The sequence below is a fragment of the Sycon ciliatum genome, chromosome 6 (assembly GCF_964019385.1).
Source record: "Sycon ciliatum chromosome 6, ocSycCili1.1, whole genome shotgun sequence".
In the NCBI taxonomy this organism is placed as follows: Eukaryota; Metazoa; Porifera; class Calcarea; order Leucosolenida; family Sycettidae; genus Sycon; species Sycon ciliatum.
In genome coordinates, this window is record NC_088648.1 from 10,009,777 (window position 1) to 10,033,490 (window position 23,714).

Genomic DNA, 23,714 nt, shown 5'->3' on the forward strand with positions numbered 1-23,714 from the left:
ACTGTGACCTGGTGACACAGTCTGTATGGTGGGGGCATTGTGATGTAACATCATGCATGTGACGGCTTGAACCATGATCATGATTGTCACGACACGAGGCATGAAAAAGAGAATGATGAGATTGATGACCCACAGACAGTCACTGAGCGACTGACTCTATTATGAGTACATGTATGAGTATGACTGAGTCTGAGCCAGAATTGGCATAAAGGCAAGTTGGCAGCCACCGTACTAACGTTGTAACAGAAGCACATTACGTATCCAACTTCTAAAACTGAGACTGATAAACCGAAAAGAGGAGATTTAAAGGAATGAGTTCGAGAACGAGGCAAAACGATAGAGGAAGGGTGTCGGTAGCGCTGGAGATGGTGAAGCTAAACTGGCTTAGTATGGATGGGAAATTGATAGAATACATGATGAAAATATAAACTAGAGAAAGATTTTGACGACGCCATTGGAGAAATTCCCACCCCGGAAAAGAAGATGATTCAGAACATTCTTGGATGTTGTCCAAGTAGCCGGAAACTGTCGGGTCTTACACATCAGGTAGCATGGGCAGCTGTAGCCTGCAGTCGGTCCAATTTAGCAGGATTGCGTAGACAAGATGGCGAACAGCCAAACAGGGACAGCATGCTCCAATAAGGGTCGAGCATAACATTCATACAGTAAATAGATGGTTGATGAATAGTGTTCTACTGTACATTTTATTCTATTTTTTATTTACTGTCTGCACTTCATGGCACATAATGAAAATAACCAATACAAGGAAGTGAGGGTGAAACCAACCATGGACTGAGGGCAAAAATGCAAATTAAAGAGAAGAAAAAAAATAATAAAACAAATAAAATAAAAGAGGAGCGTTACTTACAAAGAGCCTTGTTGAAAGCGGAAAGTGTCTCAGCGCGTCGAATACTATTGATCCATACTGTAGACTGAAGTTAGTTATGATAAGAAGTACCCTGGCTAAGTACACTTCCCTCTGCCAATGGGGGTAACGCACGTCTTATTCAAGTTCAACTGTATAATCATTATTTAAGCAAGAAACGGGGTAAATCTAGGAAACAGCGCCGCTGATACGCATGCCGTGTGCTGTCTGAGTAACGGCCGGTGGTCACGTGATGTGTTGCCCGTGACGTCAGAAAACTGCGGCAGTAGCGGTGCTGCATAACGGCCATCCACTGAGCTCTAGTCCCGGCCAAATACCAATGAGTGAGCAGCTTGGAGGTATTGACTTATAAGCTTCACAAGATAGTAACTTGGTCTCCACTGTTATACAGGCTGATGTAGAGGTAGAGTTCACCTGTCACGTTGGTCAGTGTCTCGGTTGCTCCGGTACGCTCGTGACGACCGACTAACGTGTGATTGTCACAATCCAACGACATTTGAATGACGTCACCGGCTTGCCATGGCTGACCCAGTACAGTGCCTGTCCAGTTACCACCACCGGAGTGGCTGTACCATCCAAACGAAGTGGTCTTTCCTCTTTGATAGCCCTCTAGTAGTGGACGCTGGGGATTACACAAGAAGAACATGTGGTGAACTTTACCAGCAGTGATGCGATCAAGACGGAGGTATATCTCGTGTTTGCCGCTGCTCCATTTCCTCACGCCACATACTGACCTCCAGGCACCGCTGGAAGCAGCTCCACGAGTAACCGTACGGTTGTTGTTTGACAGTGCAAGATCAGCATGGCATTGGCTGGGATCAAACCGTGGTAGCGGATCCACGATGGTAACCGTTGCAGGACTTCCAGCTAAATGGTGATCTCCAATCATGGCTGATACCTGCACTGTACCCTTCTTTCCGGTCGTCTTGTACGTTGCAATCATGTTAGTGCCTTCATTAGGACTACTGTCGGACGTCATCACAGGCTGAATGGTGTCGGTGTTGTTGTCCGCAGATGTTACTTCAACGTGAACACCAGACAAATGTGCCTCCGTCACAGCCAGACTATCACCGTGAGCAGTCCTTGGCTCAATGATCACGGTAAGGTCGTCTCCCTCCTCAACACTGCCTGCAGTAGTCATGGTACTCTTCTCCGATGACAGCATACCAATGTCACTCACCACACCAGTTCTGGCAATGGCCGCAGTCAGTTCCTCGACGTGGTATGGTGAAAACAATAGAGTTCCCGGAGCAAACACTTTCACATCTCTCTCGGACGCACTCACAGCATTCTTCGCTGCTTCCTCCAGCCATCCACTCATCTTCAAGAAGTTCACATCCTCATTGCAGTTCTCTGCCAGATGTTGAACTTTCTTGCTATACAAGGCACCAGCAAGTACCTGCCGCTTCTGCTCTTCAAGGGGAAGAAGATGTGACAACTGCAATCGATCTACATCATCCAGAAGCTCCTGTTGACGTTTTTCAATGGCTTTCTTCAAACCACCAAAAACGTCGTTGATACGGGAGGATAAGCCTTCAGTTTCATCACGGAGTCCACTCAGTGCCGCTTCAGACTTCCTGATCGACTCGTCAAAAACACTGCCACTTCCATGTAACGTGCTAGTCAGCTTGGAGTTCAAGGACTGACGAATGCTAGAAGATGCATCAGTGATAGTCTGCACATTGTGAGCAGCATGATCACCACTGCTTACACATTGCTTACACACTAGCTGCTCACAACTCAAGCAATATGAACACTGTACAAACGAGGGGTGGAATGAGCATTTGTGGTGGCTGGCTGCAGTCTTACCACCTGTACATCCCGCAGCCTCACTGAGCGACACAACAGTGTGTTTGTACGACCTGCGCGATACAGGGTGGCTCTCTGCGTGGATAGCGCAGAGGTTGTCACCACAGTCCAAGCAAACAGCAACTGCTGCAGTATCATCAACGCATTCGTCACAAAACGTCTTCTGCACCGCTTCGTCTTTATTTCCATGACTGGAAACATTGCTGTCTGGCAAGCATAGTAGCAAGGGCACACCAGTAGTCGATGCTGGGGTAACTGTTCCACATTCAGGACAACCCACAGAGCCCTTGCCACTGATGTATTTTTCCAAACACTCCACACACAACGAGTGCAGACACTTCAACAGTTTGCCATGCTTACTACTACTTCTACATGACCCGCACTCTGGCCTGGACATGGCTGTCGATGACTAGCGTAATGACTATGTACTACTAGTAGACAACTGCACGAAAACTACCAACCGGACAGTGAGAATCCGTTACTTTCCAAAACAAAACAGAAGATGCAGAGAGAGGACTCTTTGTGTCATGTAGCCGTTTTTTGTACCGCACAACACCGACAATGATAAACTAGCGCCAGTACTGCACTCTGCATGCTGCAGTGCATGCAGTAGCGGCTGCATGAATCCTTCCTGGCCTGGTCGCGACTCGCGATCGCGAGTCACGACTCACGTGGCGCCATGGCATGTTCAGAAAATCGCGTGTGTCGATTCTGTCGAATCTGTCGATGTCATGACGTCAGCGCTACTCGATCTGAAATTTTGTGTCACAGTTTTTGAGTGATCGCGATCGCGATCGTTGAGAATTTTTTCATGACTGCATGGACTGTAATCTGGTAATCAATAATCTGAGCTCACGATCACCATCGAGCTTCTTCTGGTTCTTATCTTCACTAGCTTATAACTTACTTCTGATAGAATCCATTCGGCACTCTCCTGCCGTCGGCGACGTGAACAGACTCAGTGAAAGCGAGGCGTAAGAAGACCGTTCTGAATTAAATTAGCTGTAAAGAAAATGTGAGATGTCGGTTCTTCGCAAGTCGGAGGAGTATTCGAGCTTCAGGAGCACAGTATCTCGGAAGAAGGTTTGTTGAAGTTTTGATGAAAACAATTCAATTTATGTGTGTGTGGGGGGGGGGGGGTACGCCAGCGTCAATCCAGGACCGCATCCATTGCACTTCCACTGATCCGTAGCTCTCGACGCCAAAACCTAGATCACCTTGGCACAATCATTCTCACTTTGAAAACATATTGATGATCCGTTCAAGATTGTCACCACACCACAAAGAAATGTACTGCTCAAAGTTTTGTACGTGGTAACGCTTACATTCAAAAACCCTTGGAAATGGCCAGCTAGGGGTAGATCTCTTTCCCCCAAGTGTATTTGCATTTTGATTTAACTTATTGTGAACGTTCTGCTCTTTGCATAGTTGTAGATTATTACACCTCATAAAAGCATGGCAGAACATGTTGGTATCATTGGCACCTTCCCCTTTCGCACGTTATTTCATAACTTAGAACCTTCCAAGTTGGAAGGCTGTTGGCTTGCGCATTCGATACGTGGAGCTTAGCATCAGGCCGTTGAATGCCAGTGCCACATCAGTCACTACTGTGCTAACTGCTGCACGTATCTTGTTTATAGCTGTTAGTGTTGGTGTTGGACAAACTAATCTTGTTTATAGCTGTTAGGCCATGGTAAAAAATAAAGTCGATTCTCAGGTCATGAGCCTGTGAAAATCGGTGCGAGCGAGCGATTTTTTATTTTATTTCCCACAATTTTTTTATTTCCAAAGATAGGGTCACACATATGTACGTCACAGGTTCATATAATTATTTTATTATTCAGGCCAGAGAGTATAAAAATACCAGTATTTTACTACTCCTGATTCATGCCTTTCGCATTGACCGTTTTCATGCGCGCATATATGCATGCATAGAAATATTAAAAAATCGTCGGTGCGCCGCCAAAAATCGGTGCGCACGTACTTGAGAATCAAAGATAATTTTTACCATGGCCTTAGTGTTGTTAGCAAGAGTGCATAAACAAGAGTATGCAACTGTGGTTATGGGTCAGTGCGCGGCGCGCTGCCTTCATTACGTAACTTGCCTTCATCACGCTCTGAAATCATGCATTCAAACTCACAATTTCTCGTACGAGCCCATCTGTTTTTGCTCGATTCGTTCCAGTACCTACGCAATCTCTAAATTCTGGCGCGTGAACTCCAGTTCCGTACGAAAGTTCATTTCAAACCACTTGAAACCAGAGGAAAAGTGCGGTGTTTGATTTTCCGCAGTGCGCGGACTGCAGCTGAATGATGTAATGAAGGCAGCGCGCCGCGTATCTGGCCCATAGAAAAGAGATCACAGTTGCATACTCTTGTTTATGGACTCTTGTTGTTAGTGTTGGACAAACTAGGGATAACATGTACACGTTCGGTCCTTTCTTTTTAAGTTTCATTATTTCTACTTTTTTTGGAGTAGAGATAGCAACATACAGTGGAGTAGAGATAGCAACATACAGTGGAGTAGAGATAGCAACATACAGTGGAGTAGAGATAGCAACATACAGTGGAGTAGAGATAGCAACATACAGTGGAGTAGAGATAGCAACATACAGTGGACTCCTGATGTAAGAAACACCATTGTGCAGGAGAATTAGTTCTTCATAGCCAAAGTTTGTTATAACAGAAATGCACCTACACTGTGGGTTCAACATGGGACATGACAACAGTTCGCTATTGTCATGGAATTCGCTATATGCGAGTTCATAATAAGTGGAGGCGACTGTATTCTTTACACGCACCTCTGTTTAGAAAGAGGACTGAGAGAAACGAGACGTTTGTTGTTGCACTGTGCGCTTGTGTGTGTGTGTTCACTCCAGATCACTGTTGATAGTGTGCGTGAGGAGGTCTGGTCGGTGTACGATGCCGGCCCACGCTCCGTACGCTGCCCGCTGATATTCCTGCCGCCGGTGTCCTCCTATTCGGATATCTTCTATCTGCAGCTGATCTCGCTGGCATCACATGGATTCCGCGTGATTGCCGTGAGTCACGCCTGCATGGTCTTGCTCTGCTCTAGCTGCTTTGTGCTGGTGCCTGTACTGGCACTGGTTCCAATGCTGGTACTGGTGCTGGTACTGCTTCTGATGCTGAGAGCTTTGCCTTTATTTGAAAACAAGCTGGGTGTCGGAATGAAGAGTTCAAAAAGCGCAAGCAAGGAAGGCAATGGTGAACAAATCCAGTCAAGTAAATAGGAAAAATCAAATCGAATAAATAGGAAAATCTAATTAGAAAATAAAATGAAAGCTTCTGATGCTGCTTCTGATGCCGGTGCTGGTGCCGGTACTGGCAATGGTTCCAATGCTGATACTGGTGCTGGTACTGCTTCTGATACTGGTGCTGGTACTGCTTCTGATACTGGTGCCGGTACTGCTTCTGATACTGGTGCCGGTACTGCTTCTGATACTGGTGCTGGTACTGCTTCTGATACTGGTGCCGGTACTGCTTCTGATACTGGTGCTGGTACTGCTTCTGATACTGGTGCCGGTACTGCTTCTGATACTGGTGCTGGTACTGCTTCTGATACTGGTGCCGGTACTGCTTCTGATACTGGTGCTGGTACTGCTTCTGATACTGGTGCTGGTACTGCTTCTGATACTGGTGCCGGTACTGCTTCTGATACTGGTGCTGGTACTGCTTCTGATACTGGTGCTGGTACTGCTTCTGATACTGGTGCTGGTACTGCTTCTGATACTGGTGCCGGTGCTGGTGCTGGTACTGCTTCTAATCCTGGTACTGGTGCTGCCAGTGCGTTGTCTTAAATTAATATGTCTATCGGCCGCCTCTAGCGCCTTGTTGGGTTGTGCTGCTGCCATTAATGATGGCGATGGTGCTGTGTGTGATGATGATGATGATGGTGGTGCCAGTGGGGGGGGGGGGGGGGGCTTCGCAATAACAGAGGCTGTAGGCTAGTGGAAATTCACTAGCTGTCAATCAGAGCAGGCTCCACAGGGTGAACGCCCACTCAACGATCCACAAGAGGAGATGCAGGCAAGGGGTATGGTAGCTGAGACCCAATAGAGTGCAACTTACTTGAAATGTGCAAAAGTAAGACTCTGTGTGTGTGTGTGTGTGTGTGTGTGTGTGTGTGTGTGTGTGTGTGTGTGTGTGTGTGTGTGTGTGTGTGTGTGTGTGTGTGTGTGTGTGTGTGTGTGTGTGTGTGTGTGTGTGTGTGCCAGCTAGTTCGGTTGGTGGGTACACTTATGCCGGATAGTGTTGGGTCTGTTGCCAACGGGCTCGGCTACTTGAAGGTGTAATGTTGTACCTACCACCTTTGTTGGTTTCAGGGTTCATATACTTTCTATTTGAAGTATACATACCTGTTAACCATGGACTGCTTCTGGCTAGATTAACTCTTGTGTAATCAATGGTGCTAGTGAAGCTTATTATCAGATCCACTCTGATTTAGCCACCCACACTAGTAGCAAGTATTACCTTCACTGGGGGCAGGGGTGACTGCAGTTGGATCCCTGGACGGATACCCTGATGCTGTCAATCCTTTTTCTGCACCTTGTCCTCACCCACTTACTGAGGTGTGGTGAGCCCATAAGTGGGATCATTTTCAAGTCCACCCAGAGTTTTGGGGATTTCAGGGGGTGTCGGCCGTTGGGCGGTTCAATAGCCAATTGAGTCATCTTTCCAAGATTCCTTTTGAGTCTCTCTCCCCTCTCCCGGGGAGACCCACGTGACCAGTTTTGGCAGTGTGCAACAAGTACAAGTGTGTGTGTGTGTGTGTGTGTGTGTGTGTGTGTGTGTGTGTGTGTGTGTATGTATGTATGTGTGTGCATGGGTGGGTGGGTGTCTGTCTCTCTGTCCATCTCGTGTTTGACTGACTGTGTGTGACTGTGGATATTGTAATACAGGTCGACTATCCAGCTGTTTGGTCTCATGATGCATGGTGCGAGAGCTTTCGCAAGCTGCTCGATGCACTGCAGCTTGATCGAGTGAGTTGTGGTGCATGTTGTTTTGTCCATGTGTGATTGTCCAGTGGTAGATTATCAATGTCTACAGTGCATTTCAAAACTATAGACGCGTAGGGTTTTTGAAATATTTCAAATTTGGCTGGAACTTTTTGAGAATAGTTTTCAGAATATTGCTCAGGATCGCTCCACAATTACTCTCATGTAGTTTCTAACGGATTGGATAACAGATGCCCAATTTGGAAAAATTTATGCACAAAGTGATCACAGATTTTATGTGGTATAGATGCTGGCATAACGGTTTTTGCCTAGGTACGCGTCTATAGTTTTGAAATGGACTGTAATTACACCTTTTTTTGCCATGGTTCGAATTTCTTGGGTTGCACTTGTGTACAATTATATTACGGCCATTTTGGACTCGCCGCGCATGCTGCACGTAAAGTCTAGCCAATCAGAGCTATGGAAAATTCAAAAATCCGATAAAGAACATTTGAGTCATTGGCCTTTGTTCATTTCGGTACGGAATCTAGGCTCGCAACGCAGGTGTGTAGGCCACGTATTCACTTTTATTTTTGAAGGAAATTTGAAATCGCCTAAGTAGAAGGGAAATCCGGGTTCACGACTAATTCTGTGCGATTTTGCCCTGCTTTCCCGTCTCATGAAGAGAAATGGCTGTCCTAGATGGCAGAACTGTTTCAAGAGGTCTGCGGATGAGATTCTAATAACATGCTGAGCCCTCGACCATCAAAATCTGAGAAGAAATGGGAGCAAAGGATTTTTTTGTGAAGACTCCCGGCCGGCACTGCACTGCAACAGCAAAGCACCAGGCAGCGCTAGCTTGCCTTCTTAGATGTGCGCATACTGTCAGCTTTTGAGTCTATTTTCCTCTCGTACTCAGTGTCTGCTCTAGGATTTCAAACCAACCGGGTACACAATGTACCTGGCACAACTCTTGTAACCGGGTCAGAGCCGGGTACGTTCATGTGCAGCTACACAACATGACGGAGTCGGAATTATCTTACGACTCCCTGGTTGAGTACCAACCAGGTCACAGGTGACACGGTGTTCTTTTCTAAACGGGTCCAAGCCCCCCCCCCCCCCCAACCGGGTCGCAGGTCGCTGACCCGGCTCTGGAGCAGACACCTGATACTCACCAACAGTCTATCACTATTGTACTTGAATTAAATGAATAGACGTACTTGTTTGTTTTGTTGTTTGTTGTTTTTCCGACCGTTGTAGGTACATATATTTGGCTCGTCACTAGGCGGCTTCCTGGCAATGAAGTTTGCTGAGTATACGTGTGTCAACCAGCGTGTCCAGTCCATACTGGTGTGCAATGGATTTGCAGACACGGCAGTCTTTGAGCGGTCGCGCTCTTCTTCAGCGTAAGCTGCCTTCTGTTTAATTGTGCGTGTGTGTGTGTGTGTGTGCGTATGTGTGCGTGCGTGTGTGTGTGTGTGTGCACGTGTGTGTGTGTGTGTGTGTGTGTGTGCTGCTGAATGGTGCAATCCCAGCACAAGTTGTTATGTCTAACATAGCTTGTTCGCTATCATCGCTTCAGCGATGGGCAGCAGTATGCGTGCGTGTGTGGGTGAGGGATTCAATGGCCAGAAAAAAGCTGCTTCAATCAGCCGTGTGGTGTAGACCAGGCTAAAATTACTAAATTAGTGGCGGTCAATTCATCTGCCTTGCAAGCTGTTGAATGGTGCAATCCCAGCACAAGTTGCTATGTCTAACATAGCTGTTCGCTATCATCGCTTCTACGATGGGCAGGTCTGAGGTGAGGTGAAGTGAGGGTGTGGGTGTTTGTGGGTGGGTGCTCGTGCTTGTGCTAACTCAACTCGAATGATGACCTCACATGGGTCACATGACTTCATGGTCCAGACTTACTGCTTTTTGATCGTATTTACACCGTGCCCTGTGTGTGTTTGGCCAAATCAAGTTGCATGTCCCAATGAGGTAGGCCGTGCTTTCACCACTGACTCTTGCAGAGGATTGTCTGTGTGTATTTGTCTGTATGTAGGTACCGGTAGAATTGTTTCTTCTGACTATACTATGTTGCTGCTGCTGCTGTTTCCAATCTTTATTCTCACGATGGCCGTGTTGTCGTCGTTGTTGTTGCTCTCATTGCTCTTGTTGTTGTTGCTGCTGCTGTAGATTCTGGGCAATGCCAGCATTCCTGCTCAAGAAGTGGGTCCTGTCACATTTACCGACTGGACCAGCCGAGAGCTCCATCGCCGACTCTGTCGACTTTGTTGTGGACCAGGTGAGGGCTGTCAACAGTCGTACATCATCACTTGCTTGCTGAGACTGTGCACTTGCCACTTGGGCATGGACATGGCTAGGGCGGGAAACCACATGCATGTTCGTGCTTAACCCTTTGAGGGACTACTACCACGAAATGCACGGATTCCTACAGGGTACGCGCAGAGGCGCGCAACAGTCCCAGTACGCATTTGAAAATTATCTAATAGATGATATGGCAAATAACGTGCAACTAGACTTGAGAGGGCATCGCACACAAGTTGCATACACATTCTACTACAATGTGTACACGGTAGTCCCTGAGCTCTGCAGGAATACAAGTCACAGGTAACCGTACAACTTTGAACTTTGCATGCAACTACTCTGCAATGCCTTCTCAAGTGTAGTTGGACATTATTTGGCATATCATCTATTTCACTCACCAGCTTTGGAATGGCTTCATCGTCTCTTTGGAAGAGTGAATCGGGGATTATGGGCGTGGTGAGGTGGTCCTGCATCAGGAGGAGGGGGAAGTGAGGAGCTGTCCAGCTTAGCTTCCTGTGCTTTCCACTCCGGTGCAAAGGACGATCGATGCGCCAGCACGAATGGCGGGAGCGGACGATCGAATAGCAATTGGGCAGAACTGGATATGTACTGACCGTGTTACGCCACTCCATTAGGCCGCCCTGGAATGCGTCGGTGGCCAAGTTACCATCGTTTGTGGTCTTCGTAATCAGATATCCATAGCCTTCACAGCGGACTCGTCGTGGCCATTTGATTGCGGGAAGTGCGGGGTTGATGTGATATGCTCCATCTGCCAACGGTCGCAGAATTCAGTGAAGCGCGGCGATGCATACTGTGGACCACCATCGGTTGAGATAGAACTGCTAACTAGTTACTATTCTCAAAGACCTACGATTCAACGCATTTCAAGATATTTTGCTTTGAAATAATTAGCATGTTTGCACCAAGTTCCTACTTTGTGGATGTGTGCTCACTGCAATTATTTGATTGCTCATGCACGCGGGCCCCTGTATGTTGTGGGTGTGGGTGTGTGGGTGTCTGTATGCCTGTGTGTGTGTGTGTGTTCTTAGCTGGAAGGAATGCCCCGCAATGAGCTGGCAGCACGCCTAACACTCAACTGTCTAGCAGGATATGTGGAACCCCAGAAGCTATCATCAGTTGCCATCACCATCATGGATGTAAGTACAGTCAGTATCGCCTATAGCGTTGGTGTTTGATTTTGAGCATTTTATCACTATAAGCGATATATTACTATGACCGATACTGCATGGAATGTATGCGAGTGGGGTGTCAAACGACTCAGCGCGCCGTGCACATACGCACTACATACATATACAATGTCATGTTGCTGGCTGTAGCTCCTGACACACAAAATCAGCATTTCCTCATGATGGAGGCATATTTTGGCAACTTGTACGTGCTGAACTCACCAAACAACACTCACTGCACAAGTTCTTCAAGAAGAAGTAACACCCTGTTCTCCTCTGCCATCACTTGATTTTACATCAATCACTATAACCGATGCAAAAATAATGTAATAAAGGTCTTTTGAAATATGAATTTGATCACTATAGGCGATAAATTACTATAGACGATTATTACTATACGCGATAACTGTGTATACTTAGTTATGGCAAATGAAAATGAATTTGAGAAATTGATCACTATATCCGGTATATTACTATAGCCGCCAACCTTATAGGCGATACGGACTGTACATGCATAGTATTTCATCAGTTTACTGCCTTTTTTTGGAGTGCTACTGGTCACACTTACGCGCCTGTGAGGACGCGCTGAATACACATTTGGATGTTGTTTCCCTTTCTCGATATCTCGGGCTCATTGGAAAGCCTCTTGAAGAGAGGATCACGATGCATGGCAAGCTCACCTTCAACTGCGTGGTCGAATCTGGATCATTTGAATACTGTACTTATACAAGGACAATACTGAACAACCATTTTAGCAGCAATTGTCCTCCTCAAGCCGGTTCACCGTCCTTCACTCGTCTCGGCTCAATTTTAGAGTTGTGCTAAGAGTGATGCCATGATCTTCGTGGACACACGGCTTGCACAAGATTGTCAAACTAGTCTTCTTTCTTTGGTGTGTCTCTCTTCCATCACTTCACCCACTTGTGCAGTGGTGCTGTATTGTGGTACCAGTGATGGTGGAAACCAGGTGGAGGATTTCTACTTGACAATCAGTGCTTGCGACTTCTTTGAAGTTCTTGCATACCTGTAACAATAGATGTGCATTGTGGTGTGTGTGTGTGTGTGTGTGTGTGTGTGTGTGTGTGTGTGTGTGTGTGTGTGTGTGTGTGTGTGTGTGTGTGTGTGTGTGTGTGTGTGTGTGTGCGTTCGTGTGTGTGTGTGTATGTGTTGTGTTGTGTGTATTGTGCTCTGCAGGTGTTTGATGATAGTGCATTGAGTGTTGGTGTCAAGGAGGAGATGTACAAGTGCTTTCCAGAAGCAAAGCGTGCACATCTGAAGAAAGGTGGCAACTTTCCCTACCTCAGCTACAGTGCTGAAGTCAATGTTTATATTCAGGTACATATTGCTGGATCTTCTTCTGCTGTTGTGCTGCTGTTGTGCTGCTGTTGTGCTGGTGCTGTGGTGGTGCTGCTGCTGCTGCTGATGTTATGCTGCTACTGTGGCACTGCTGTGGTGGTGGTGCTGCTGCTGCTAGCAGTAGTGGTGGTACTAGTAGCAGTGTTGCAAGTATCACTGCTACGGCATTCTTAGTGGCCATGATTGACTTAGTGGCCACAACCTGGTGCTTGTTTGCATGGATTCCACGGCTTACTTGTTGAAGCCGGTTTGTTGTAGTATGCTTGCCTTGCTGCATACACAGAGGATACCGGTATCCAGGTCAAGAGACCCGGTACTGATTATGATTCGCATAATATACGGACATCATGGAACTTTGGGCTGTGCTGTCTGGTGTGCAGAGTCTCTCTCTCTCATTTCTTGTGTGCTGTCGTTCTAACCTGTACTGTGCGTGTGCTGCTCTGTTTGTTCTCTCTGCTCTCCAGGTTCACTTGAAAGCGTTTGAGAATGATCGCTTCTCGGCAAAGGAGGACGACATTGACGCCTCTGTGGCAGCTGCTGCTGGTGGTGGCGGTGCTAGTTATGCGGCGGCTGCAGCAGCGGAAGATTGATGTGGCTCCTCTCCTCCAATGTCGGAGCTTGTGTGTGTGCTACGGTTAGCGAGTGTCATGCGTAAAATCATCTCGCTCAATCTGCTCTTGCTCTCCAGTGTGCTGTCGGCAGCATCCCTGTGGAGACCGATGGGACTGCACTCCCTGAGCTGAATTCCTGCTGATGCCTTTATAAGTTAATTGTTCGCCGCTGATTAGTCGTATAAGTGCTGCTTCTGCCTGCACAACATGTGATAGCAACAGTCCGTTCCGCTCTGCTGGTGTGTGTGTGTATGGTGTGTGTGTGTGTGTGTGTGTGTGTGTGTGTGTGTGTGTGTGTGTGTGTGTGTGTGTGTGTGTGTGTGTGTATGGTGTGTGTGTGTGTGTATGGTGTGTGTGTATGGTGTGTGTGTGTGTGTATGGTGTGCGTGTGTGTGTGTGTGTGTTCCTCGTCCATCCCCGGCCGCTGACACACACACGCGCACTGCTGGTAGCAGTCTAGTCTAGTAGGACCCGCAATGGACAGTGTAGTGTTGTTGCTAGTCACAAGTGACACACACACACACACACATTGAGATTACTCCACTAGAAGAACAGGAAAGCCTCGTCATGGATGATGTCGTGGATGATGTCACATGGATGAGATGATGTCAGGGATAATGTCGTTACTTTGCTGCTTGTTACGTTCACTTCATGCTGACGACTGAATCATAAAATTGCCGTGCGCGCACACACATCTGTAGCAATTCTCTCTTGCAGAACTTGTGTTTCTTATTACAAGTAATCTGCTCTTTGGCTCTGTTCCATATGCTTCCGTATCATTCAAAATGCTATCAGCATAATTATGCTGTTATATATCCAGGACCCTCTCCGCAAAGAACCTTACTTTCTACCAATATTCTTAGGATGTGTTTTTAAGTCCATTCCCGTTCTGTTTGCTGTCTTCTGTAGTATTTGCTGGCTATGACTGCAGATGTCAAGGCTTTGTGCCAGATCGTTTCACTGTTTGAATGAAATCCCATTCATTGTGACTGCTGTGTGCTGATGCTATGTACGTGTACGTGCTAGTTACTGGTTTGTGTGCTGGTGAGTGTGTGTGTGCGTGTGTGTGTAACCCAGGGACGCAACCGCCATCGCTGTTCAACTCACTGCCACCGACCAACGGCCAGAGAACGGGACAAGTTCCCGCATATGTGTATCTGCTCTCGCCGGTTCCGACTAGTCTCGCATCTGGAGCGCCATCGGGTGGCGTGCTCTTTCTTTCTCTCTCTCTCTCTCTCTCTCTCTCTCTGCTGCCCCTCCGGGGCCCACGTGACCCTAGTGGTAGTGGACAGGACAGGTGTGTGTGTGTGTGTGTGTTTGCCGATGTACTCCGTGTGGTGTAGACCAGGTGTGCATTGGTGGTCGATTCACATGGCTTCGCAGGTTGTGTGAATTGGACAGTTATCTGGCGCTAGTCTTGATCTGTCTCATCCGGATCTTGTCCGCTGTCGTTGCTATAAGAGAAAATCTGTGTGTGCACATCCAGTGCATTTTCAGATTTGCGTGCTTCTCTTGCGACGGGCATATACATGGTACATGGTGTGTGTGTGTGTGTGTGTGTGTGTTGTGTGTGCATGTGGGTTGGTGGTGAGAGTGTGCATGACCCCCCCCCCCCCCCCATGTGCTACTGCATGAAGAAATGCATGCGTCACCAATTGTACACATTCCCGAAGAATGTGCACCTCCCGCATAATATGCAGTGTTGTCCCCCGGCAGAATTTCATGCAATGGTGATCATGATGGCATTGTTATGATGCTATGCTCGTTGCACACGCGATCTCTGATGGTACATCGGTATACATACCTACACACGTCTCCAATGCTATACATGCATGTAATGATATTAGATAAACCTTAGAACATGCTGTCAACCAACAACATGACTGTTATGATGTAGTAGTAGTATTTGTTGCAGAGTGGTCCGTGCAGCACATGCACAATGTATTGCTATACCAAGCAGAGTGCTTGCTGCATACAAGCAATATATTAATAATTATTATTTATTCCCGTAGCTATGCAGAAGACGTTACTTCAGTAACGTCTGGCGCTAGCCAGGGTCCACACAGCTTCAATTTGGTGTTTGTTTGTTTGTTTGTTTGTTTGTGTCACGGCTGGAGCTATCCCGTATCTGTCCCGTATCTGTCCCGTATCTGTGACTACAAAGGCTCTACAGGATTGTACATAACAGCTGTCCACAATATTTGCGGGCCCCTGTATCTGTCCCGTACCGTACCAATATTCGTCGTATTATGTATACAACTCCCTGATGTAGAGGGAGATTTGGAAAGAAATAGGGAGACGAAGAGGAAATTAAATTAGAATAGACGCCGATTAGGTGATATGATGCGTCAGCATAAACATACTTTGGAAGAGAGATCCCGTCGTCTCCAAAAAAAGCGTGAACGAGCGATTCAGTGCCGATCACAGGAAACGTCGGAAGAGAGATCCCGTCGACTCCAGAACGCCCGTGATCGGTAGAGTCCGGCGGTACCAGGCAGTTACGTCAGGACAGACATCCCTTTGAGTCCAGAACGCCCATGATCGGCAGAGTCTAAACCGATCCCAGGAAACGTCAGGACAGACATCTCGTCGAGTCCAGAACGTCCGTGATCGGCAGAGTCAGCGCCGGTCCCAGTAAACGTCAGGACAGACATCCCGTCGACGCGCAGAAAAACTAACAAAAATGATCTGCAGCCTCTTTTGCCGTCGAACAGGATCCGTTTTTATATAGGAGACTGTAAATTTATGTAATAGAGAGGTTAAGATGCACGTTATTTCCGACGTGACGCGCAATTTCACGTCAAATTTGGCGTAAAACTCCAAATTTCGACGTGAGCAGCAGGTCACTCGCGTTGATTTTTCGACGTGCGAGCCAAATAACGCGAGCTGAACTTTCGCGTCACGTCAGAAATAACGTGCATCTTAACCTCTCTATTGTCCAAATTTCGACGTGAGCAGCAGGTCACTCGCGTTGATTTTTCGACCTGCGAGCCAAATAACGCGAGCTGAACTTTCGCGTCGCAGACATCCCGTCGACGCGCAGAAAAACTAAATCTGCAGCCTCTTTTGCCGTCGGACAGGATACGTATTTTAGGAGACTGTAAAGTTATGTGATGTGCTCCACAGGCAACCATGCATTCGGCGTCGTCATTGGCTCAACAGGTCAATGCACATGTATTACTACAAAAAGGCCAGAAAATCCGATCACTGTATTAAAATCAACTAATGTTCGCTAAGAAAGGTTTGCTCCCCACACCGGAGCTCGCGCTATTCCGCCGACTTTACTTGACACTTGACTGACTCACGACTGCCATCCAGAGCACACGAGAAGTCCATCGAACCTTCGACTCGGCAAATCTGCAAGAAAGCACCACTGCCTGCTCAATACACAGTGTTTCGGGGAATTCACCCCTCATCAGTTGAGCTTGAGTAGGCTGAGGAAGATTGTGCCTGAAGAGCACCACTTATATAGTGCTCTCCAGGCACAAACATCACCAGGGATACAAACTTACAGAGACGCTCCGCTTCCAGCGCGATAAACACCTCGTGAACACCAGATAGTAGCGTGAGTCGCGAGCTCCGGTGTGGGGAGCAAACCTTTCTTACAAATCATCGCCGAAGTCGCAACCACTACTTCGTAATGTTCGCTGGCGATTTAATTTCGCTGATTTCGCCGCTTGGTACCAACCGGCCAAAGTAAATCGCAGGCCAACGTTTGTCATATAGGCAAATGATGCATGATTGAGCAATGGATGCATGTGAGAGCAAAAATACCGATCGATTTCAAATTTGACGTGAAACTGCGCGTCACGTCGGAAATAACGTGCATCTTAAAGGGGAAGTACATGTATATCCTAAAATCAAATTTTCACCAGTTGTAGTCTTCGGGGTGCTGAGTCGAATGGTCTTGGTCCGAGGAAGCTGAGACGCTCCCTTCCTACTTGAATCCCAATCGAACTCGCGCACTTCCACCGAAACTGGGTGACTGCGCCCTACTAGATGGGGATTTGTATGCAAAATGTCACTAAAAGCGCCATTTCGTTCTTATAAAAGCACGGATGACCGCGATTGGCCCATATGTTGTAGTCTTTTGGACGCTGAGTCGACTGGTTTTGGTCCGAAAAGGCTGCGATGCAGCGTTCCTCCTTTATTCCCAATCGAACATGGTTGAACAAGCGGTCACGTGCTCCTGCGTACACCTGGTCACCGTGCCTGCAGGGTACAACTTACTAGCCTGTTTGACCTTTTTTGGGTGCAGTCCTGTCACTCGAGTTGAACTCGAGTTGAACCTTGGTGTGAAAGTAAAGTTAGTTGTCGCCTGCTGGCGCGGTGACCAGGTGATTTGGGCACCCAGGAGCACGTGACCGCTTGTTCAACCATGTTCGATTGGGAATAAAGGAGGAACGCTGCATCGCAGCCCTTTCGGACCAAAACCAGTCGACTCAGCGTCCAAAAGACTACAACATTATGGGCCAATCGCGGTCATCCGTGCTTTTATAAGAACGAAATGGCGCTTTTAGTGACATTTTGCATACAAATCCCCATCTAGTAGGGCGCAGTCACCCAGTTTCGGTGGAAGTGCGCGAGTTCGATTGGGATTCAAGTAGGAAGGGAGCGTCGCAGCTTCCTCGGACCAAGACCATTCGACTCAGCACCCAGAAGACTACAACTGATGAAAATTTGATTTTAGGGTATACTTCCCCTTTAACCTCTCTAATAGAGAGGTTTCTATTTCTCATCGGCCAAAATTTGTTGATTTACAATAAGGAGATAAAAAGAAAAGAAGGAGCAAAACAAAAGTAGATGATTATTAGAGAAATAACAATCCGCAATAAATTCTGCAAATACTTTTGCCTAACTCATATGCAAACCGATTGAAACGTTTTTGCAATACAGTGATGTGGCCAATCAACGAAAAAGACATTCCCATCAGTTCTTATAACATGTACGATGAGCTAGGCAAAAAAGCATAAAAGCATAGCGCAGGGCCCTGAGCTTCCAAGCTCTCTCGTTACAAGGGCATCCCCCTATGTATATGGTCTCAAGTGACTCAGTTTGTCTGTGTGTTAACTTAGTGCATGCGTTGAGTCCATGGGCAAGGGAGCTACTAGTATCATTGAAAGCTGCAAGTGGATAGGGGGCCGTCCAAGGTTACCAATAATATTTTCAAAACGAAATGTTTTCGTTTGTGGGTGGGTGGGTTTGATGGAGTTTCGTTTTGAAAGTAATCATTGAATGCTGATGGAGAATGCCCAGTTACTTCTGGGTGTCGAAAATTGACATCAATATTTTATCGGAATTCGTTTTACCTGCAGAAAAGGTGGGTGGGTGGGTGGGGGCTGAAAATACTAAAACTTTTCGTTTTGTAAAAACAATCGGTAACCCCGGACGGCCCCTAAACTGTGGCAGAGATCTTGACCTATTGCATTTTTTCTCTGGTGCAATGTACACGACTTTTGTATGCCTTGTCCCGGTACAAGCCTCTTCGAGACGTTTCAAGGGCAATTTCGATCGGAATTCAAGAACATCATCGAAGAGACCCTGGGACCACGACTGGACAGCCTTGAAAAGAGGCTTGACGAGCAGCGCCAAGACATCAACCGCTTGTCAGCGGAGAACCGTAGGCTGAAGGCAGCAGTAGAGAAATGTAATGACGATGTTGGCAAGGCGGACAATGGCGCCAAGTCCGCCATTGTCGAGATGAAGAAAACATTTGCCGACATCACTGCCAGACATCCTGCCGCCAGTCCAAATTCTGCTGCAACCTCCAAATACGGACTGTCTGAGGACACACTGCGTGACCTTGTTGCGGAGGCCAGTGAGCAGCAGAACAGAGTAAACAATGTCATCCTTCGCGGCGTACAGGAGCTCCCATCGGAGAACCTGTCTGCCATAATCGGCACCCTCGCCCCACAACTCGCTCCAGAGGACATCAAATCTGCAGCCCGGCTTGGCCCCAGCCATTCATCACGGCCACGGGATGAAACATCTAGCTCACGTGCTGGGGCAAAACCAACGCCTCGTCTCGTGCGAGTGGTGTTGTCCCCACAGGGGAAGAATTTACTTCTACGCAACAAAACGTCAGCACAATACAAAGGAGACAACGTCTACATCCAACACGACCTCACCCGACAAGAACAACGACGACGAAAGGACTTAGTCCCGAAGTTTCGAGCTCTTCGCGACAAAGGTGTACGATGCCACCTCCCCCGTGACAAGATTATCAATAATGGTGCACCGCTGTCATCAGACGACATCACCCGTCTCCTCAACACAGTCACCCAATAGGATACTGCCAGGGCATCCCCTCAAACGTCAGCACGAAAGCTAAGTATCGCTCACCTTAATGTATGTAGCCTGTATAATAAATTACATGAAATTGAAGCACTCATGCATGCTCACGATTTAGACATATTAACGTTAACGGAAACGTGGCTATCCGACAGTGTACCTGACATATGTATTACAGTACCTGGATACACCATGCATAGACTTGATCGGAACTCAAAGAGAGGAGGTGGTGTCAGTATATACGTAAGAGAATGCTTCGGTAATCGAGCACTACATCACTCCTCTCCCATTGAAGCCCTTGCAGTACACGTGAACATTCACCCCCAGCCTCTCACTATCCTCTGTGCATATCGAGCTCCAACAGTACCTGTAGCATTTTGGCAAACCTTATCTAGCCTAACTGATGACATACTGGATTGTACACCGGCCTCCTCTGCGTGCATAATTCTAGGCGATTTCAATGTCAATGTCCAAGACCCTAGTCACGCACATTACCCTCACCTACGAACATTCTGCCATGATTTTGATCTCCGAAACGTTGTCACGTCACCAACTAGATTCCCTAGTGCAACAACCATAGACCTAGCACTGATCTCAAGCTCTTCCTCCACCACGTCTACTTCAAGACCAGGCAGGGATGAACTGATTTACAAAGACTGCAATGTTATTCCATGTGATATTTCCGATCACCAACTTGTTTGTGTGAACTACAATATCCATGCCACCACCAGCACGCTCAAGACAAACAGACAGGTACAAGTACGAAAGCCACCGCTGCGTACGTTGAAGATTAAGCAATTCCAAGAGACAGCTGCTAAACATATGTCTACTCTCCACCAGCAGATCACATGCAGTTCATCACAGATGTCTCTAGATAGTTATACTGAACACTGGCAGGATGCAGTCAGTGATGCATTGAATGAGTACTGCCCACTAAAGACTGTTAACGCCAAGAAGAGCTATACTCCATCGCCTTGGGTAGACGATGAGCTCCGGCAGACTTTATTCAAGCGTAAACGAGCACACCGTGCAATGATAAAACGTCCTGATCGCTCAGACCTGCTGCAACAATTCCGAACTCTACGAAGACAATGTAAACTTTTAACTAGGAAGAAACGGTCTACATACTTCCAGCAACAACTAATCAATCATCGAAACCACCCAAGAGAGCAATGGAGTGTCATGAACAATCTACTGGGTAGAATTAAAATCAACCAGGAACCTGCTGCCGAAGTAGCCGACATCACAAAGACATTTACAGACGTTGTCAACGATACATCACTTTCTGGCAGTACACTACGCACTCCTAATGGCCCTGTATCGGAATACTCCCTGACACAGTTCACACCAGTCACTGTTCCACAAGTCCAACTCCATATCCAGAGAATGAACAGTCGTAAAGCCACGGGACCTGATAACATCCCCGCCCAGGCCTACAAGCTCATCAAAGATGAGATCGCCCCATCTTTAGCCAAACTATTTACCAAGTCTCTTACGTCTGGCGATTTTCCATCGACATACAAACTAGCAAACGTGCGGCCTATCTACAAGCGTGGAGATAAGTCAGTCCCATCCAACTATAGACCAATATCACTCCTGTCCCACATGTCTAAGCTACTGGAACATATTGTACACGACCAACTAATGTACTATATCTATAATGCACCACCACCACTGTTACCCCTACCTGCTGAGCAATTTGCCTACCGCAGAGGCCACTCCTGCGAGGACTTGCTCACTCCCGTGATCAACGACTGGATGCTCTCCTTGGACAATGGTGATTATGTCGTAGCTGCCTTTCTAGACATGTCTAAGGCATTCGACACAGTTAGTCATGAAGTTCTACTGAGTGAACTTCTGGAGATCGGTGTCGGTGGTACTGCCTTGCAGTGGTTCTGTAGCTACCTTACCCACAGGAAGCAACGTGTGGTCACCAAGACACAGCAAGGCCTTACATATAGCAGCAACAGGGGGGTTCCGCAAGGCTCCGTCTTGGGGCCCTCTCTCTTCAATCTGTCAGTCAGAAAGCTCCCATCTGTACCCCAGCACTGCAAGGCTCGACAGTACGCGGACGACGTCTCCCTGTACAAAGCTGGCAAGAACGTCAAACAATTGTGCAAGGAGTTGACAGAAGACATTGTGAAAGTGAAAGAGTTCTTGGCGGCCAGAGGCTTACTGCTGAATCCTTCCAAGACGCAGTTTGTCGTGTTCAGGTCAAAGTGCAAGCCCCTTGACCCTAGCGTGGCTCTACAGCTGGGTGAGGTCACAATCAACCCTAGTGCACACATTCGATACCTTGGCATTATACTCGACGAACATCTCTCCTTTGGAGAGCACGTTAGGCAACTAGAGCGGAAAGTTGGAAGTAAGTTAGCCATGTTCAGAAAGGTCCGAGATCACATGACGGTAACTGCAAAGCGTGCATTTTACATTTGTTCCATTCAGACAGTACTCGAGTATGGGAGCAACTCATTTGCTCACTGCTTGTCAGTAACTCTGCATGACCGTCTAGTCCGTCTTAGTAATAGAGCTCTACGCATTGTGTTCAGTATGCCTCGTTTTTCTGACGTATCCCTTATTAATGCACGCCATCACATTCTCCCTTTGTCTGTGCGCTATCAGTTCAAACTCTATATCTTAGTGTTTCGTGTCCTGAATCAGGTAACTACTACTCTCCTTACTGATTGCTTTTGCCTTCGTTCTACTTCTACTCGTACCAATTCCTGCACTCGCTCCCAGGTATCTTCGTCTGTGACTCTACCCAAGGCTAAAACTCGTTTCGGTCTCTTTTCAGTTTCTTTCATCGGTTCCGACCGTTGGAATGCCCTCCCTGCTGCAGTCCGCTTATGCTCTTCCCTGCATCTATTCCGTAATTCAGTACTTTCATTTCTAGGGTACCCTGTAAGAAGGCCTTAGGCCTGTGGGGATTGCCCTATCAAAAATTTGATAATAATAATAATAATAATAATAATAATAATAATAATAATAAGATAGGTATTCGCATGTATCGGTACTTCAGTACATGTAACCAAGAGTGTAATGTTAAAGGGGAAGTTAAGGCAAAAATTTAATTTTCACCAGTTGTAGTCTTCGGGGTGCTGAGTCGAATGGTCTTGGTCCGAGAAAGCTGAGACGCTCCCTTCCTACTTGAATCCCAATCGAACTCGCGCACTTCCACCGAAACTGGGTGACTGCGCCCTACTAGATGGGGATTTGTATGCAAAATGTCACTAAAAGCACCATTTCGTTCTTATAAAAGCACGGATGACCGCGATTGGCCCATATGTTGTAGTCTTTTGGACGCTGAGTCGACTGGTTTTGGTCCGAAAAGGCTGCGATGCAGCGTTCCTCCTTTATTCCCAATCGAACGTGGTTGAAGAAGCGGTCACGTGCTCATGGGTGCCCAAATCACCTGGTCACCACGCCAGCTAGCAGGTGACAACTTTCACACCAAGGTTCAATTCGAGTGACAGGACTGCACCCAAAAAAGGTCAAACAGGCTAGTAAGTTGTACCCTGCAGTAGGCCTAGCCCAAATTTGCCGGCAATGCTTCCAGCAAAATATCGAAATTTCCCACGAAAAGAAATTGCTGGCAAATTCCGAGCAAAATATCGAATCTTCAGAGGATCCGGGTGTGTTTTGGCAATTTTATTCAAATTTCTATGGTTTCATTGGGCCAACGCCGTGCTGAAGTAGCTCATGCAGGTTGTCAGCGGTACATAAATTTGAAATCATGCTACAAAATCCGTAATACTGACACCATTATAGGTTTTGCTTTCCTCATTAGAGTCACCATCCACTTTTACCAAAGTAGATGGTTCATTCGAAGCCATTTTTGCCACAAAGCAGGAGCAAAATGGAGCAAAATATCGGAAACGAAAGGCAATGCCAAGCAAAATATGGAAAGTACTCGGGCAAAATTTGCCGGCAAAATATCGAAGCGCCCCGAGCAAATTTGGGCTAGGCCTACCCTGCAGGCACGGTGACCAGGTGACTGGCGTACGCAGCAGCACGTGACCGCTTGTTCAACCATGTTCGATTGGGAATAAAGGAGGAACGCTGCATCGCAGCCTTTTCGGACCAAAACCAGTCGACTCAGCGTCCAAAAGACTACAACATATGGGCCAATCGCGGTCATCCGTGCTTTTATAAGAACGAAATGGCGCTTTTAGTGACATTTTACATACAAATCCCCATCTCGTAGGGCGCAGTCACCCAGTTTCGGTGGAAGTGCGCGAGTTCGATTGGGATTCAAGTAGGAAGGGAGCGTCTCAGCTTCCTCGGACCAAGACCATTCGACTCAGCACCC

The 23,714-nt window shown here is 47.2% G+C and overlaps 2 protein-coding genes across 2 annotated transcripts; one reads left to right on the plus strand and one right to left on the minus strand.

Annotated features, from left to right (window-relative positions):
• Window positions 1–260: 260 nt before the first annotated feature.
• Window positions 261–3,213, minus strand: LOC135819331 (E3 ubiquitin-protein ligase TRIM45-like). The gene has a single exon (XM_065332519.1). The coding sequence runs from the start codon at window positions 3,090–3,092 to the stop codon at window positions 1,242–1,244; it is 1,851 nt and encodes a 616-aa protein (XP_065188591.1). The 5' UTR covers window positions 3,093–3,213; the 3' UTR covers window positions 261–1,241.
• Window positions 3,214–3,540: 327 nt separating this feature from the next.
• On the plus strand, window positions 3,541–14,103 carry LOC135819333 (maspardin-like). The gene is made up of 8 exons (XM_065332522.1): window positions 3,541–3,778; window positions 5,575–5,736; window positions 7,615–7,695; window positions 8,911–9,056; window positions 9,829–9,937; window positions 11,010–11,117; window positions 12,342–12,482; window positions 12,968–14,103. The coding sequence occupies exons 1-8, from the start codon at window positions 3,716–3,718 to the stop codon at window positions 13,091–13,093; spliced, it is 936 nt and encodes a 311-aa protein (XP_065188594.1). The 5' UTR covers window positions 3,541–3,715; the 3' UTR covers window positions 13,094–14,103.
• The last annotated feature ends 9,611 nt before the right edge of the window (window positions 14,104–23,714 follow it).